Genomic DNA, 16,713 nt, shown 5'->3' on the forward strand with positions numbered 1-16,713 from the left:
GGGGTAAGCAGGGGTTAGCTGAGGGTGATTCTCTTTTATCCTAACTAGAGTGAGGGTCCTTGCTTGAACAGGGGGTAACCTGACTGTCAACCAAAGACCCCATTTCTAACATTGGTGACCAGCGGTCGGGATTTGGACTTGTATTTGTACTTGACATACAGTAATTAAGTGTACACTACTGTTTTGATCTCAGACCACTACGTGACCACATACTACTAGTCTTGTGATTTTTGTTTTTTACTTGGACTGTTTTTCTCTGCATTCAGTTTCTTTTTTTTCGCTGATCCCGGGATTGACTTTGCTGAAACTTCATTTGAGAACTTGCTTTTCTGTTTTTGGAACTGTGCATATTTTTTTTAACCTCTCATCATGTCTCAGTCTGGAGATGCCCTAGCTGAAGCTGCTTTTGACTTGGAGAAATTGGAGAGCTACAAGGTGGCTCAGTTGAAGCAGTTTTGTAGTAATGTTGGCTGTCCCATTAAGAGCTCATCCAAGAAGGATGAGCTGCAAAAGGCGCTGAGGGCCTGGGTGACAGCCAAAGCAGCTGAGGGGCACACAGATGAGGAGCCAGAGGGGGAAGAGGAGTTGCAAGTCACTCACACTGATGTAGTGGGTGGGCCTGCTATGTCTCAGGGGAGAATCTCTAGGGCAAGTAGCAGTGTATCCTCCAAGGGTCTGACACCTGAAGAGTTACAGGACAGACAGGCAGAAAGGGAGTACCAATTGGAGCAGAGAAGGCTAGCCCTTGAGGAGAAGAAGATAACAATGGCTCATGAGCTTAGCTTGAAAGAGATAGATCATAGAAGCCAGTCCAGTAGGGATGGTGGCAGCAATTCTACAGTGCAGCCTGAGAGAAGGGTACACATCCCAAAAGACCTTGTGAGGGATTATAAGAGGGAGGATGATATCTACTTGTGGTTCAAGGGTTATGAGTCAGCTCTCCACATGAACCTGGTCCCTGAAGCTCATTGGGGGGCAGCCCTGTGGAAGCATTTTGAGGCAGAGGGGAGGGACACACTGACGGCCTTAGGGGATGCTCAGAGTCTCACCTACCCTGCCATGAAGGAGGCCTTACTTACCAGGTATGGTCTCACCCCTGAGCAGTACAAAGAGAAGTTTAGATCCTACAAGAGAAAGGAATCCCAAACATGGTTGGAATGTGTTGATTCTTGTTGCAGGTCACTGGATGGTTGGGTGAAGGGCAGTAAGGTAAACACGTATGAGGGGCTTTACAATTTAATTGCTTGGGAGCACTTGTACAGTTTATGTTTTCCAGAGCTGCGCCAGCACCTCATTGACAGCAAGCTGACTGACCCCAGGAAGCTTGCACAGGAAGCGGACCGCTGGGAGAGCACCAGGGTCCAAAAGAGGTATGGGGGAGACCACGCCAAGGGTGGGCAGGGTCCCTCTCAGAAGAAAGGGGGGGGTAAGGGCAAACAGGATGAGTTCTCTAAAGGGCCCCAAACTGATTCCCAGGGTAAGGATTCCCAACCCCCCAGTGAAAAGAAGACATGGTTCTCCAAAGGGAAGCCAATGGCAGGTGGTCCCCTACGTAAGTGCTATTCATGTGACCAGGTGGGTCATGTGAGGGGGGACCCCAAATGCCCCAAAAGTACACCGGCACCCACTGGTGCGCCGTCCCAGGGTTTGGCCAGTGTAGCGCTTGGGGAGGAGTTGGTTTCAGGTGGGTGGGAACCAGCAGAAATGACCCTTGTCTCACTAGGGGACAGTGAGATGGTCCAGAGAAACCTAGTGCCTGATAACACTAAGAAGTACAGGCAATGGGTGACCATCAATGGACAGAGGGTGGAGGCTCTGAGAGACACAGGAGCCAGTGTGACTACAGTGAGGAGTCACCTGGTGTCTGAAGAGCAGATTGATCCCCGGGTACTTCACCAAGTAGTTGCAGTAGACAACTCTGAGCGCCTCTGCAGAGTGGCGCAGGTTCCCTTTGAATGGGGGGGGGTCTCAGGTTCCTGGAAAGTAGCTGTGAGTCCAACCATGCCTGTTGATTGTTTGCTAGGCAACGACCTGGAAGATTCCCCTTGGAAGGAGGTGGAACACAGGTCTCACTTGGAGATGTTGGGTCTGCCTGGGTGGGTATGCGTATCCACCCGGTCTATGGCAGCCAATCAGGGTAGTCAAGAGCCCCTGGAGCCTGAAACAGTGGCCCAGGGGACCGCCAAGAAGAGGAAAGGCAGGAGGCGCGGGAAACCCGCCCCAGAAGTTCCCACGGTCCGGGAGGAGGCAGAGCCTGAGGGTGATGCCCCGGAACCTACAGGGGAACAGGTGGCTGAACTGGGGGAGGTCCCTGAGCTGTCGCAGTGGCAGCAGGAAGGGGGACCCACCAGGGAAGTATTCTGCACAGCGCAGAAGGAATGCCCTACTCTTGAGGGACTGCGGCAGCAGGCTGCAGCCCAGGCGGCTGGCGGGGCGCCAGGTACTCACCTGATTTATTGGGAGGATGGCCTCCTGTATAGTGAGCCTAAGGTTCCTGAGCCGGGGTCAGCTCGTATGCTGGTGGTACCCCAGGGCTTCAGGACCTTCCTACTGGGTTTGGCTCATGATGTGCCTTTGGCAGGACATCTAGGGCAGGACAAGACCTATAAGAGGCTTGTCTCCCACTTTTACTGGCCCTTGATGAACAAGCAGTCAGCTGCTTATTGTAGATCTTGTCAGACTTGTCAGGCAAGTGGCAAGAGTGGGGGGAAATGCAAAGCTCCCCTCCAACCTTTACCGGTAGTCAGTACTCCCTTTGAAAGGGTAGGAATTGACATTGTGGGGCCTCTGGATCCCAAGACAGCCATGGGCAACAGGTTCATCCTGGTCTTGGTGGACCATGCCACACGGTACCCAGAAGCTATTCCTCTAAGGACGGTCACCGCCCCCGTGGTGGGACGTGCCTTGATGGGGGTTTTTACCCGCATGGGGTTCCCCAAGGAGGTAGTATCTGATAGGGGTACAAACTTCATATCCACTTATATGAAGTCTCTGTGGAAGGTGTGTGGGGTAACCTACAAGTTCACCACCCCTTACCACCCCCAAAGTAATGGTCTGGTTGAGAGATTCAACCGCACCTTGAAAGGCATGATTCAGGGCCTGTCAGAGCCCTTGAGGCGTAAGTGGGACGTCCTCTTGCCATGCCTTCTGTTCGCTTACAGGGAGGTGCCTCAAAAGGGACTTGGCTTTAGCCCCTTTGAGCTCATCTATGGCCACCCTGTGAGGGGACCGCTCAGTCTGGTGAAGGAGGCTTTGGAGAAAGCTCCTAGTAAACCACCCCAGGATGTATTTAGCTACATGCTGGCACTAAGAAACCAGACTGCCCGCTTCAGGCGTCTCGCTCAGGAGAACCTGGAAGCAAGCCAGGAGGACATGAAACGGTGGTACGACCAGAATGCCACTCTGGTTGAGTTTCAGCCTGGACAAAAAGTGTGGGTCATGGCACCAGTAGAGCCTAGGGCTCTCCAAGATAAGTGGACTGGGCCTTTTGAGGTGGTGGAAAGAAAGAGCGAGGTCACCTATCTGGTAGACTTGCAATCCCCCAGGAACCCCTTGAGGGTCCTACATGTCAACCGCCTCAAACCACACTTTGAGCGAACTGAGCTATCCATGCTCCTAGCGACAGATGACGGGGTGGAGGAAGAGAGTGAGCCTCTTCCTGACCTCCTGTCTGCAGGAGAGAAAGATGGGTCTGTGGAGGGAGTGATCCTCTCCCCCTCCCTGACTGAGGAACAGCAGAGGGACTGTCGCCACGTGCTGGGACAGTTCGCCTCACTGTTTTCCCTGATCCCAGGAGTCACACACCTGTGCACACATGATGTGGACACTGGGGACAGTACACCTGTTAAACATAAGGTTTACAGGGTGACTGACAGGGTGAGGGCTTGCATTAAGGAGGAAGTCTCCAAAATGTTAGCCCTAAGGGTTATTGAGCACTCCAGCAGTCCTTGGGCCAGCCCAGTGGTCTTGGTCCCAAAGGCTACTGCTCCTGGTGCCACTCCAGAACTTAGGTTCTGTGTGGACTACCGGGGTCTCAATGCGGTCAGCAAGACTGACGCACACCCCATCCCCCGAGCTGATGAGCTCATTGATCGGTTAGGAGCTGCCCAGTACCTCAGTACGTTTGATTTAACATCTGGGTACTGGCAGATTGCCTTAACTGAAGGGGCAAAGGAGAGGTCAGCATTCTCTACCCCCGATGGGCACTTCCACTTCAATGTGATGCCCTTTGGGATGAAGAATGCCCCTGCCACCTTTCAGAGGTTGGTCAACCAGGTGTTGGCAGGACTGGATGAGTTCAGTGCCGCCTACCTGGATGACATTGCTGTGTTTAGTTCCACATGGGAGGAACACCTGCAACACCTCTGGAGAGTGTTAGAGGCCCTGCAGAAGGCAGGCCTCACTATTAAGGCGAGCAAGTGCCAAATAGGGCAGGGTTCTGTTGTGTACTTAGGACACCAGGTGGGGAGTGGCCAGGTGGCACCCCTACAGCCTAAGATTGACACGATTCTGGCTTGGGAGCCTCCCAAGACCCAGACTGAAGTGAGAGCCTTTTTAGGTCTCACAGGATACTATCGGAGGTTCGTTAAGGGATATGGTACCATTGTTACCCCCTTAACTGAGTTGACTTCTAAGAAGCAACCCAAGAAAGTGATCTGGACAGAGGCTTGCCAGAACGCTTTTGATGCCCTGAAGGCTGCCATGTGCACAGCACCGGTGCTGAAGGCACCTGACTACTCCACGGAGTTTGTTGTACAGACAGACGCCTCAGAGCATGGTATTGGAGCAGTACTCTCACAGCTGAATGAAGAGGGCCTAGATCAACCCGTAGCCTTCATTAGCAGAAGGTTACTACCCAGGGAACGTAGGTGGAGTGCCATAGAACGTGAAGCGTTTGCTGTGGTCTGGGCACTGAAGAAGCTAAGACCCTACTTGTTTGGGACTCACTTCCGAGTTCAGACCGACCACAGACCCCTCAGATGGTTAATGCAGATGAGGGGTGAGAACCCAAAACTGTTGAGGTGGTCCATTTCCCTACAGGGGATGGACTTTACGGTGGAACATCGACCCGGTACAGAGCACGCCAATGCTGATGGTCTGTCCAGGTTCTTCCGCCTTAGTGATGAGAACTCCCATGAGGTTGGGTAGTTGCTCCCCACTTTTAGCTGGGGGGGACACGTGTTAGACTTTTCATCCTTGGCGTGGTCTCCCTTAACTTTTTGCCTCTGTTCCCCAGGTTGTTGATGTGTGCTGGACTCTGATTTTGCTGTTTTTGTTACTCTGGGCACTTTACCACTGCTAACCAGTGCTAAAGTGCAAGTGCTCCTGTTTAAATTATATGTAAGTGGTTCATCCATGATTGGCATATTTGAATTACTAGTAAGTCCCTAGTAATGTGCACTAGAGGTGCCAGGGCCTGTAAATCAAATACTACTAGTGGGCCTGCAGCACTGGTTGTGCCACCCACATAAGTAGTTCTGTAATCATGTCTCAGACCTGCCACTGCAGTGTCTGTGTGTGTATTTTTACACTGTAAATTCGACTTGGCAAGTGTACCCACTTGCCAGGCCTAAACCTTCCCTTTTCTTACATGTAAGGCACCCCTAAGGTAGGCCCTAGGTAGCCCCAAGGGCAGGGTGCAGTGTATGGATAAGGTAGGACATATAGTAATGTGGTTTATATGTCCTGACAGTGAAATACTGCCAATTTCGTTTTCACTGTTGCAAGGTCTGTCTCTCTCTCATAGGATAATATGGGGGCTACCTTTAAATATGATTAAAGTGTAGATTCCCCTAGAGAGTAGATGGACAGGTGGAGTTTGGGATCCCTGAACTCACAATTTAAAAATACATCTTTTAGTAAAGTTGATTTTGAGATTGTGCGTTTGAAAATGCCACTTTTAGAAAGTGAGCATTTTCTTGCTTAAACCATTCTGTGACTCTGCCTTGTTTGTGGATTCCCTGTCTGGGTCAGTTTGACAGTTGGGTTGTTTTTCACCTCACACCAGACAGTGACACAAAGGGAGCTGGGGTGTGATCTGCATTTCCTGATTAGCCATCTCTGCTAGGAGGGAGGGGTGGAGTGGTCACTCTCATCTGAAAGGACTGTGCCTGCCTCTGACAATGCTGTCTCCAGCCCCCTGGTGTGTGTCTGAGGCCTTGCCTGGGCAAGGCAGGATTTCACAAGAAGGTGTGAGTCCCCTTTGAAGAAAGGTGACTTCAAAGACTAAAATGGGTATAAGAAGGGCACCCAACCTTACAAACTTTAGAAACACTTCTGGAATCAAGGGGAACCTCTGCCTGGAGAAGAGCTGATCGCTGAGGAACAAGTGCTGCCCTGCCTGTGACTGTGCTTTGTGGAGCTTTCCTGCAGTGCTGCTTCTGCCTGAGTAAGAGGGCAAAGACTGGACTTTGTGTGCCTTCCATCTTGAAGAAGAAATCTCCAAGGGCTTGATGTAGAGCTTGCCTCCTGTTATTGAAGTCTCAGGGATAGCAAAGACTTCTTCCTGCCAGCACCTGGAGTCTCTGGAGAGACCCCTACTCTGCTCTGTGGTGCCCTTCCAGTTCCTGGGACCCTGAAAGGAGAGGCTGGCAGCCTAAGGACAAAAATACACGCACCGAGCACCGTGCGGAGAAAAGATCGACGCGAATCCGATCGCGGCTGAGAAAACGACGCGACGCCGGCTCCGCAGCTGAGCAACGACGCCGCAGGAAACGCGACCGGAGAATCGACGCCCGGAGCAGGAGAAACGACGCGCAGCATCGCTGACGAAGGCTGAGAGATCGCAACCAGCGCCGCGGGACTTTCGGACCGTCGCGTGGCTGGCTTTTTCGACGCGCCTCGCCGTGCCGAGCTGTTTTCGACGCACATACCCGTGCAGGGTTATTTTCGACGCACACCGCCCGTGCGGGGTTATTTTTGCCGCAAACCAGGTACATTTTCACGCTAGCAGCGCTAGTGTGTTGTTACAACTACCTAAAGACTCTTTTTATTTTTAAACCTTTAAAAAATCATAACTTGACTTGTGTATGTTGGATTTTTGTCGTTTTGGTCTTGTTTTGTCTAGATAAATATTTCCTATTTTTCTAAACTGGTGTTGTGTCATTTTGTAGTGTTTTCATTAAGTTACTGTGTGTGTTGGTACAAATACTTTACGCCCAGCACTCTGAGGTTAAGCCTACTGCTCTGCCAAGCTACCAAGGGGGTAAGCAGGGGTTAGCTGAGGGTGATTCTCTTTTATCCTAACTAGAGTGAGGGTCCTTGCTTGAACAGGGGGTAACCTGACTGTCAACCAAAGACCCCATTTCTAACAATACTCAACAGGTTGTATATAAGAAACCGGTGCTTAGTGGCTTGTCTATTCAAGATATATATGATACAGTGGCACTAATGACAATTACAGACTATGAAGATAATCCTACTACGGTTTCTACTGTATTACAGGAATTGAATTTATCATCGGATATACATATTACCAGTGGCCTGAAACAAAGGTCAACCTGGATACCTAGATCCGCATTGGATAATAATATAGAGACATTTTATCAAATGGTATGGACAGACCTGAACAGACAAGATATGAAAGGGATATATTTACACAAACCCAATTTAAATCAAGAGGAATACAATGCACTACAATCTTTAAGATCAGATGAAACTGTGATTATTAAGAGAGCGGATAAAGGAGGAAATATAGTGATTTTGAACCGTAAAATTATGAGCAGGAGATATATACTCAATTACTTGATGAAAATTGTTATGAAAAAATAGTCTCTAATCCCATGAATAATATCACTAAATATATAAATAAGATGCTGAGGAATTGGAGAGAGAGGGAATTACTGGATGAGGATGAACATTTATATCTTCAGGTATTTCGCCCTAAATATCCCTGTATATACACGTTACCTAAAATTCATAAACAATCGACATTTCCACCTGGAAGACCAATAGTTTCGGGTGTAGGTGGCCCTACAGAAAGATTATCCGAATTTGTAGATACTTTTTTGCAACCTTTTGTTCATAATTGGAATGGAATAATTGAATTGGAATATATTTATTTTGGAATTTAATGAACTTTTGGGATTCAATTGATGCAACTGTGACAGCGGGACGATGGAATGGACATTTTCTTATGAATAAGATTTCATTTATTCTAGAACTAGATTAATTGGTGAAAACCTTATGAACTTTATTGTATATATTGGTTTGATGAAATCCTCCTTGGAGTAAGTTAATTGTTATACTAAAATGTGTTGTTTTCTTTGGGATGTATATAATTTCTATGTAAATAATTAGCATGTGAACTTAGTGATCATTATACAATTTCTTTATACTATTGCACGTGTTTTAATACCGTTTATCCGATGTGAGATGTGTTCAAGGTTGCGGTTTACTGCCTGGAGAGCTCAAGACTACAGCCAGATTTTGACATACGTCAGTAGTGTGGGCAGTACCTGAGGTCACACCTCCACCAAACCGCAGGTAGCACAGAGTATAGTGATTACTTAAAAGGCTGTATTTAGCATGTGTAATAAAGATCAGTATTGGACAATCATTGTACTGGGGTCACTGTATTTTGAATTATGAGCCCTTGCATATCTTGCACCTCTCCTCCCGAAAAGTCTTTGTCGGCTCGAAATGCGCGAGCACAGAGTTCAGGGCTGAAGGGGTAGTTCTTGGCCCAGTTACTCTGGACCCATAATAGGTCGAGCCACAGGACATCAGGAGTGAAAAGCCAAGACCCGCCAAAGTTGAGTCCACTAGCTCCTGCTTGCCCATGGCCTCTTGAGAAGGGTTCCGACACGAGAGAAAACTAGAAAGATAAGCGAGCTCCATTTACATCTATGGGAATCAGAACACCATACTTGTCCACATCAAACCTGCCCCTAACCTCTGTTATTCTTGAAGGATTTGAAGACTAACCTCTTCACAGAACAATGCATATGTCCATAATCAGAATCATCACTCGTGAATACAATTCCTAAATACTAAGAATTGTATCTCAAGGCTCCTCTGTAACTAGATTTGCGCTGTACAAATACCAATACATACGTACTCTGACATATTGTGATATTCTGAACAAACCAGTTCCTTTATCTGCTTACAAACAGGCACACTTACAAAGTACTATATTATCAGAGTGTATTTCTTCTATGGGGTTTCAAGTAGAAAATCCCTTATTAGGATGTAGGTGAAACTACAGAATGTATTTTGGGCTGTGGATTTTAGATATCTTTATATAAACGTAAGTTTATATTTGTTTACACTCATCTGTTCATTTACATCTAATTTTAAATCAGAAATGTATGTGAATATGAAAAAATAGAATTCCTCCAGGGAATAGTTGCAAGCATGGTGGTTTGTAGAATGGGAAGCTTGTGGAAACACAGAGGGCTAGACTTTGCAATCATCCTGATTCAGACCTCTGAAAAACAACATTAAAGTAAACACACTGAATGCAAAATCTGGAAGTACTCTGTTCCGTAAGTATTCCTTAACGCTTAGTGCATATTTTAGTTATTTGATCTGTGCTGGGGCCGTTAACACTTAATTGTGTAAATAGCACCAGAAACTACAGACCTCAAGCATAATCTCGTACCAGTGGCTGCTAGGAATCTACCTCTTAATTATTTAACTATTTTAGGGAAAAATTCAAAAAGATTTTGACGATTCACAGGTTTTCACCCAAGAGTTTCATCAAGCCACACATTTTTGGGAGAATGGCACTTAGATTGAGTCCTACCTGGACCCTCAGCAAGAGAGAAAGAGAGAACGGTGAGAAAAAAGGTAGTGAAAGATACTAAAACTGAGACAAAGGGAGAAGGAAGAAATGAAAAAAAAACTGTAAGAGTGAGATATAGGGTCAGGAAGTATAGGGTAGTAAAAGAAACTGCCACGAGGTGGAATCAAAACTAAGTAGCCTTAGAGTCTAAACCCCTGAATAGAAGATGCAGGAGTTTGCACAGTGGTTCGAAATTACGAGATATGATGATTATCAGAACCTTGCAGATTTCCCCTCCAATTCTGGTGGGTGACACATGACAAAGTTATGGGAAGGGGGAAAATAGAAAAAAAACAGTGAAAACATGCAATATCCAGGTGTGTTAAAAACCTATTCAGTGTTTTATGCCTCATTTTCACGTTGGAAGCTCAGAGCAGGCAGTGCTTACCATGCATAATAAATACCTCACCCTGGGTTAATGGTATTTACCATGCGTCGTTAAATGCCCCACTTCATTCCGACCATCTTGTAACCAGGGCCTCAGTATTCAGCAATTCCGGCATTTTTTAGGCTTTAAGCAAATTAAACACATTTGCAACGTTAATAGGTGGGTTTTTCTAGGTGGATTTTTCACAGGTGTTTATGTTTAGGGTTAGGCACCCTTCTGCTCCACCTCTAGAATCACCCATGTCCACACTCAACCTTACAATCATGGAAAATCTATACTTCCTGTCTTAAGTTTCAACCCTTGGTGTAAATGTTCTTACATCATAGTTATATGAAACGGGGTCTGCAATATCGACCAGCAGATGGTATTGATGACTAATCTAAGGACATTCTGAATAGGGCCCCTGTCGTGTACTCGTTCTTACTTCAGGCTAGGTTCTACTTACACAATTATTTAACGCGTGTTAGATGGCAAATTAACATTTTTAAAGTATCACATAACTTATTGATTTCACTGTACACAAAAATTAATAGTTTGCCAAATTAATATGTTCCACCACAGAAAGTAAATGCCGATTTAAGAGTTTTCAGCTACATATTTACCCCCAACAAGTAAAGTGGCTCCATTCGGAATGTCTTTGACTGCTTCGACTGGATCAGAATAAAACTTTGCATTGTTTTGACTGCTCGTAGAAAAACAGCAACCACAAGCCTGCAATGAAATGGACATGGCTCTAACTGGGTGTAATGTAAACTTCGATGATGGCTTTGCAAAGGTATAAGTGGGTGATTCGGGTATCAATTAACACCTGCAACGGGAATGAACGCATCTTTTCAATAAGCATTACACACATTTTCTATCAAATGAGCTCATTTAAATGTATCTTTACGTTGTGGATTTATGATGCCAGGGGCATTACAAATTAGTAACGGAAACAATGTAACATTTTCAGAAATAATCAGGTAAAAAGTACATAACAATTAGATTGTGCTAATTTGAAGGGACGGGTAGAAAAACAAGGCGGCACGGGCGCTTTTTATGGTTCTGTAACACCACCTAAGGCTAGATAGACAAGAGTGAAAAACGTTTGCCAAGTTAATAACTGGAAGCTATACTGAAATGCGCCTTTCAGCTGAGCACTGCCTGTTTGCCTCAGCGCTACAGAAGCCTCTCTAAAAAGTTAAAGGAAGCACAAAAAAATAAAAACAACTCTGAACGTGTGCAATGATATACCAAGGACAGGCCTTCAGTCTTCAGCCAGCAAACCTGTCGGCCTGGCATCATTAGCAACCGCTAGGAGGATGCACCGTAACCCGAAGCGCACAGGCCAGCGCCGTCACAAGGTCACATTGGCCAGACTTCAAATTAAAATTGGCTAACAACGACGTGTGCTTTTTTAATCGTAGACAGATATGTGAAAAAAAACATAGACGGTTCTTTGTTAACCAAGCATAGGTCGTATTAGCTAAAAGCGTTTTGCATTTATCAGACACACGTGTGATAACTGACAGACGTCGGCAGCACTCCAGCATACTGCATGTGTTAATCAGCTTCACGGCAAAACAAAAACTTGAAAAAAACAGACTGGTCCTCTGAGTGTCCTCTGGAAACTTGGAAAGGGTTAGTTGTTCAGGTGCAGGCACGTGTGACCTTGGTGGTTCACACACGGGGGCAGGTACTCTAAAAAGATACATTAACACCTGGGTAACCGGCCCACCAACCGCCTCCCGCACAAAAAACATTAACCCGGTAGTGGCGCGCTCGAAGGGGCACGGCGGAGTGCTGTGCAATTCGTGGACAACATGCCTGCGGGCAAATTAAGGGCAAACTGAGAGACCCACTTCACCCTGGAATCGCGCCTTTCTTATTTCTGAAGGTGAATGGTTTAAGGTAAATGCGCCCGTGATCGGCACAAAGTCAGGCGCGTTGCCCCTGCTCCCAATGCATGCGCTGTCCCCTGTTCTCAGGGGATCAACCCATGTGCATCGGCCAAACCGCGGAGGTCACCTAAGGACAGACCTGCTGCGCTCTAGCGGGGCATTAGTTGATCGTTGCCAAAAATCTGTCAGTAGCGACGCGAGCCTACGTAAGAGGAAATATATTTTTGGAAGCATCGCAGATGTGATCACACTGTGCATCGTACATGGCTATCCGTTTTCGCCCACCCAATGCATTTTTGCACTTGCTACAAGCACTCAAACTGCCATAATATACGAAACGCAATAAGGAGCGCGCTTTCCGTATCAATAAGCCCAAAGAAGGGAGGCTGCTAAAATACATTTGTAGCCAGGCTCCTCGTCCGCCCCAAAGTGAAACTTACCTTGCTCCTGGCGTGCAACGTTGCGCGAAACGTCAGACCTCCCCTTAGTGCGCACAGGAGCTTCCAGGCAGCCATGTTTAGAGGCGAAGGATGGAGAAGTGGACCGCGCACGAGTCAGCAGGAGCCAACGCTGCCCGCCTAGAATCACATGGGGGGAGGGGCCGAGAGAGGAGGCTGGTGCATCTACGCTGCAGCGACTCCGGGACCGGGAGAGCCGCCTGCCTTGGAACTGCAGCCGTGGCACCAGTGCCCGGTCTCTGTTCCATTCCAGTATTCAGGCAATCACCGAGCCCCACCTGTGCTGGCCTGCCTGTTTCAGGATGCAGTCGGTGTTGCGCCATACACAAAGCGCCTCGAGTGGTCGACGCAGCGGAGGCAAATGCTGCTGCTGATCTTAAAGCAACATAACTCTACAATAAATGGCATCACGACACACACATGGCAACATTTTGGAAGAGGACATTTGGCGATTATAAAAAAAAAGAATCAGGAGAGTGTATTCCCTCTATTGACGTACATTGAAACAAGGGCGGTTTCAGGCGGAAGACAGCTAAAATTATGAAAAGTGTGCTTCAAAAATCGGGTATATTGACGTGTGATGACAGGGACACGTGTACACCAAAGAGTAGGGATGAGCAGAAGTTTGGGGGCCACAATCCGTCACTGATTGGTAAATTGAGAGAGCGCCAGGTATGCAGCCTCGTAAGTGACAACCTCCGCTCGGGGGATGAATCGGGAAATACACAGCAGCGCTGTTAAGGGCAAGACGGGGGCTAGTGTTACACCGGTCAGTATTTCAATACTGTAATGAGGGCCCTTTTGAGGCACTCGCTAGAACATGGGTAGTTTGTGATATGTATTCCTTGGTTCATCCCGAAGTGACTTCGCGGTTCTTCACTCTGCATCGGAAGGATTAATTCGCCACCGTGGGAACGTGATGAGTCCTGCGGCGATAATTTAACGCCGCCCCTCTCTGCTAAGAGACATCTGCGGTAACGCCCATACTTATCCCAACCAAAATAAAAGCTTATTTTTATTAACCCTTGGTGTCCCTGTTTTTTTATGTCAGTTGCGAACCTAGGAAAATAAGTTGTTTGACAATAACAGAACTTAGCGATGTTGATAAGTAAAAACAAGTTACAAAATAAAATGTCAAATGTGTTAGTAAAATGTATAAAATAAGTGGACAAGTTGCTGAGGGATTATGACAAATTAAGTAGCAGCGGAATTTGCCAGAGGTTCTTTCGCGTCAGTGATCTATTTTCGAGGCATGTTTCTCCAGAAAGTGCAGTCGAATAGACAGAAAGTCACTACCAAAGATGAAATTGCTAGGTCTTCCCTCTAAGTAGGACTCAAGGGGCATCTTTATGAGTGCCCTGGACACGCGCATGGAACCCCGGGCTTCCACTGTGAAACGGGGTATTATTGGGTGAATGGGTGCAAATGTCTGGCAACTCTGCATTCCTCCCTGCAGCTTCACCTGGATGACATACATTTGAGATCTGAATTACAGCATGTAAACACAAGATGGGCTAGTAGGCCTCCACCCCAGTGGCACAGATGAAAGGTCTGGTCGCAACTATGAATTCACAAATCACAGTAGATTGCCACCATCACTGTATGTACTAAGTTCATAACAGGACAGTCATCCACTATCTGTACAATGAGGGCATGCTTGATGCACCTGTCGAGGTCACAGTACAGGGTCAGGACCTCACATATAATAGCAGGCAGGTCTAGAGTAGTGTGAGGCTAGGGCCAAAGTCAAAAATCAAGAAATCAGATAAATACAGTTGGGCACCCGGGTCAGGGGAACACTACTGTACAGTATGCAGGGGACAGTCCTATCCTCACAGCTTTATCTTGGGGCTGGAAAAACAGTACATGACAAATTGATCATTGGGAGACATCACTGACATAGGGATATATGGCATACGATTCTTTATCTTCAAACTATATGTTTAGATTTGGAATCAGGACTAGTGCTAAGAAGCTTGCCATACTCTTCCTCAAGTGTTCGAGTTTTTCATGCATTTCCTTAATAGCTATACCTTTTAAACTTTCAGGATGCACTGACTGACTGGTTTTAGTTCACGGCCCCACTGCTGAACTTGTAAGTGTAAGCTGGAGCTTCTCTCCAGGTTGTTTAATGCCTACTTCGTGAACACAGACGCCATGAGGTTGGCAGCTGTTTGTGCTTTTTGAACACGGAGAGGAAAATTGCCCTTTCCTCCAAATTAGGAGCAAGCCCAAAGGACCCTGTGAAATCTGGCTTGCCCGCCTTTCTGATGCTGCTGACTTTTTGCATGGAAGCCTTGAGCCAGACAAGGAATTGAGAGAAGCTGACTCCATCTCTTGTAGCCTTATCAACTTTCATCAGAACCTTCCACCTGGAGACTACCAGGTTGAAAGTCCAATAGAGTGTCTCGCCATCTCAGGGTAGGAAGGAGGCAGAACAAGGCGTGCATGTAAGAATGGTCAGAAGAAATCATGTAAGGGTTTCACCAAGAACCACTTGCCTGCAGTATAGTGTTCTACCTCTTAACCCCAACCTTCATTTATAAATCCATGGCAGAAACAGGAGATACATGGACACATTTAAACACTTGAGGAACATGGAAAGCTTCTTAACCTTAGTTCCTATTCAGACTCTTAACTATATAGTTTGAGAAGAACCTGCCATATAGTCATGTGAGTCATTGGTATCTCCCTACAGCCAGTTTGTCATACAATGCTCTGTTTTCCCCTCCCAGAGTAAAGCTATTGTGATGGAAATATTCCCTACTTAGTGTACAATAGTGTACTATTGTGTTTCCATGCCCTGAGTGCCCAACGGCATGCATCCAGTATCTTGGTTTCTGACTTTGGCTCTAGTCTCACCCTAATCTAGCATGTGCATAGAGGCCTTGACCGGTCATTTACATAAGTGAGGTCCTGGACCTGTACTGTTGCCTGGAGGAGTGCACCAAGCATGTCCTTGTTGTATAGGTAGTAAACAACTATCCCTATCATGGGTTTAGTATATAGAAAGGTGGTGAAAACGTACCATGATTTGTGAATCCATAGGAGTGACCACACTTTAAATATGTCATTGAAGTAGAGGCTTCCTACCCCACTAAAGTTCCAATTTAATGCACTAACCGAAATAACCAGTGCTAAGATCCCAAGTGTATGTTGTGCATGTCTGTATGCTGCCTGCATAGTACATGGATGGTGTGTCTGAGTAATGGAGACCTGTGAGATCTAGTTTGGATACCCCAAGCCTGGTCTTGTGCACAAGATGAACTTTAGGTTGCGTCCCCAAACAGTAGAAGTATATTGCTAACATTCCTGAAGCTGAAGGGAGGACACTGAAATGGGAAAAGAGGAGCCGACTCCTTTCAAAATTCGATTAGGCCTTTTACTAAGACGATCAGCTGATTAGTCTTCGTGAATTACTGCCATCTGGAGGATGGCAGGGTAAAGGGTGACACTGTGGTATCTGCTGTTAAAAGTGAAATGGGACCCCTTAGATGAAACTAGTCTTTTGTATTTCCAGTGAACACTCTTCACTATGGTTGATGACAGCCAGGTGCAGAAAGTTCATATCTCTTTTTGGCTCTGTTGTGAGTACTGCTGTGAGGAGAACACTCTACACAAGGGCAGTGTCTAGAGAGCAGTCTTTAGAGGACAACTGAAAGAAAAAACACCCCAAACTGGTTCTGAAAAGGCCCATATCTCCTGTCTGCGTTTACTGTATTAAAGTGGGACTCAGTTGTTGTTCCAGTCCCAAGTTCCGTAGGACCAAGGAAGAGAGTGCTCTGCAGGGCACTCAAAGGACTGAGTGCAACGATAGCTGGTGACTGCCTAATTGCCAGTTTTCCAGAGGGGATAACACCTCAGGCCATCCCTTGCTGCGAGATCTGATTAACTGTCCTGAAGCATCCAGGAACCACTCTGTCTGCTGAAGGGGTATGGAGCCTGCCAAAACTGGTGAAGGAATAATTGTCCAGGAGGAGTGAGGTGCAGCACGACTCCAGTGCAGTGGATCTGCAGAAGCGGAGCACTATATAGAACAATTTGTGTGCCTTTGTATCGCAGGGCCCAGACTCTCTAGTGTGATTTGTGGCAGGAATCCAGAAGCTACGGTGTGACCTGAGTGGCTTAGTTCAATTTGTGAAGTTGCAGAATGAGGGGGGCTGCAGTGCCCTAATTGTGAAACCACGGTGTGGCACAGACACT

The 16,713-nt window shown here is 46.8% G+C and overlaps 1 protein-coding gene across 1 annotated transcript in view; it reads right to left on the minus strand.

Moving 5' to 3' along the window:
• The window catches only part of OXCT1 (3-oxoacid CoA-transferase 1), a 448,860-nt gene extending 435,391 nt beyond the window's left edge, over positions 1-13,469 (minus strand). Inside the window, exons 1-2 of the mRNA XM_069221450.1 lie at positions 12,493-13,469; positions 10,775-10,883 (exon numbers count right to left, since the gene is read on the minus strand). Of these exons, the coding sequence (XP_069077551.1) occupies positions 10,775-10,883; positions 12,493-12,567 (184 nt within the window). The 5' untranslated portion in view covers positions 12,568-13,469. The remainder of the gene's footprint in view (positions 1-10,774; positions 10,884-12,492) is intronic.
• Between the last annotated feature and the right edge of the window lie 3,244 nt (positions 13,470-16,713).

Source organism: Pleurodeles waltl, chromosome 1_1 (genome assembly GCF_031143425.1).
Source record: "Pleurodeles waltl isolate 20211129_DDA chromosome 1_1, aPleWal1.hap1.20221129, whole genome shotgun sequence".
In the NCBI taxonomy this organism is placed as follows: domain Eukaryota; kingdom Metazoa; phylum Chordata; class Amphibia; order Caudata; family Salamandridae; genus Pleurodeles; species Pleurodeles waltl.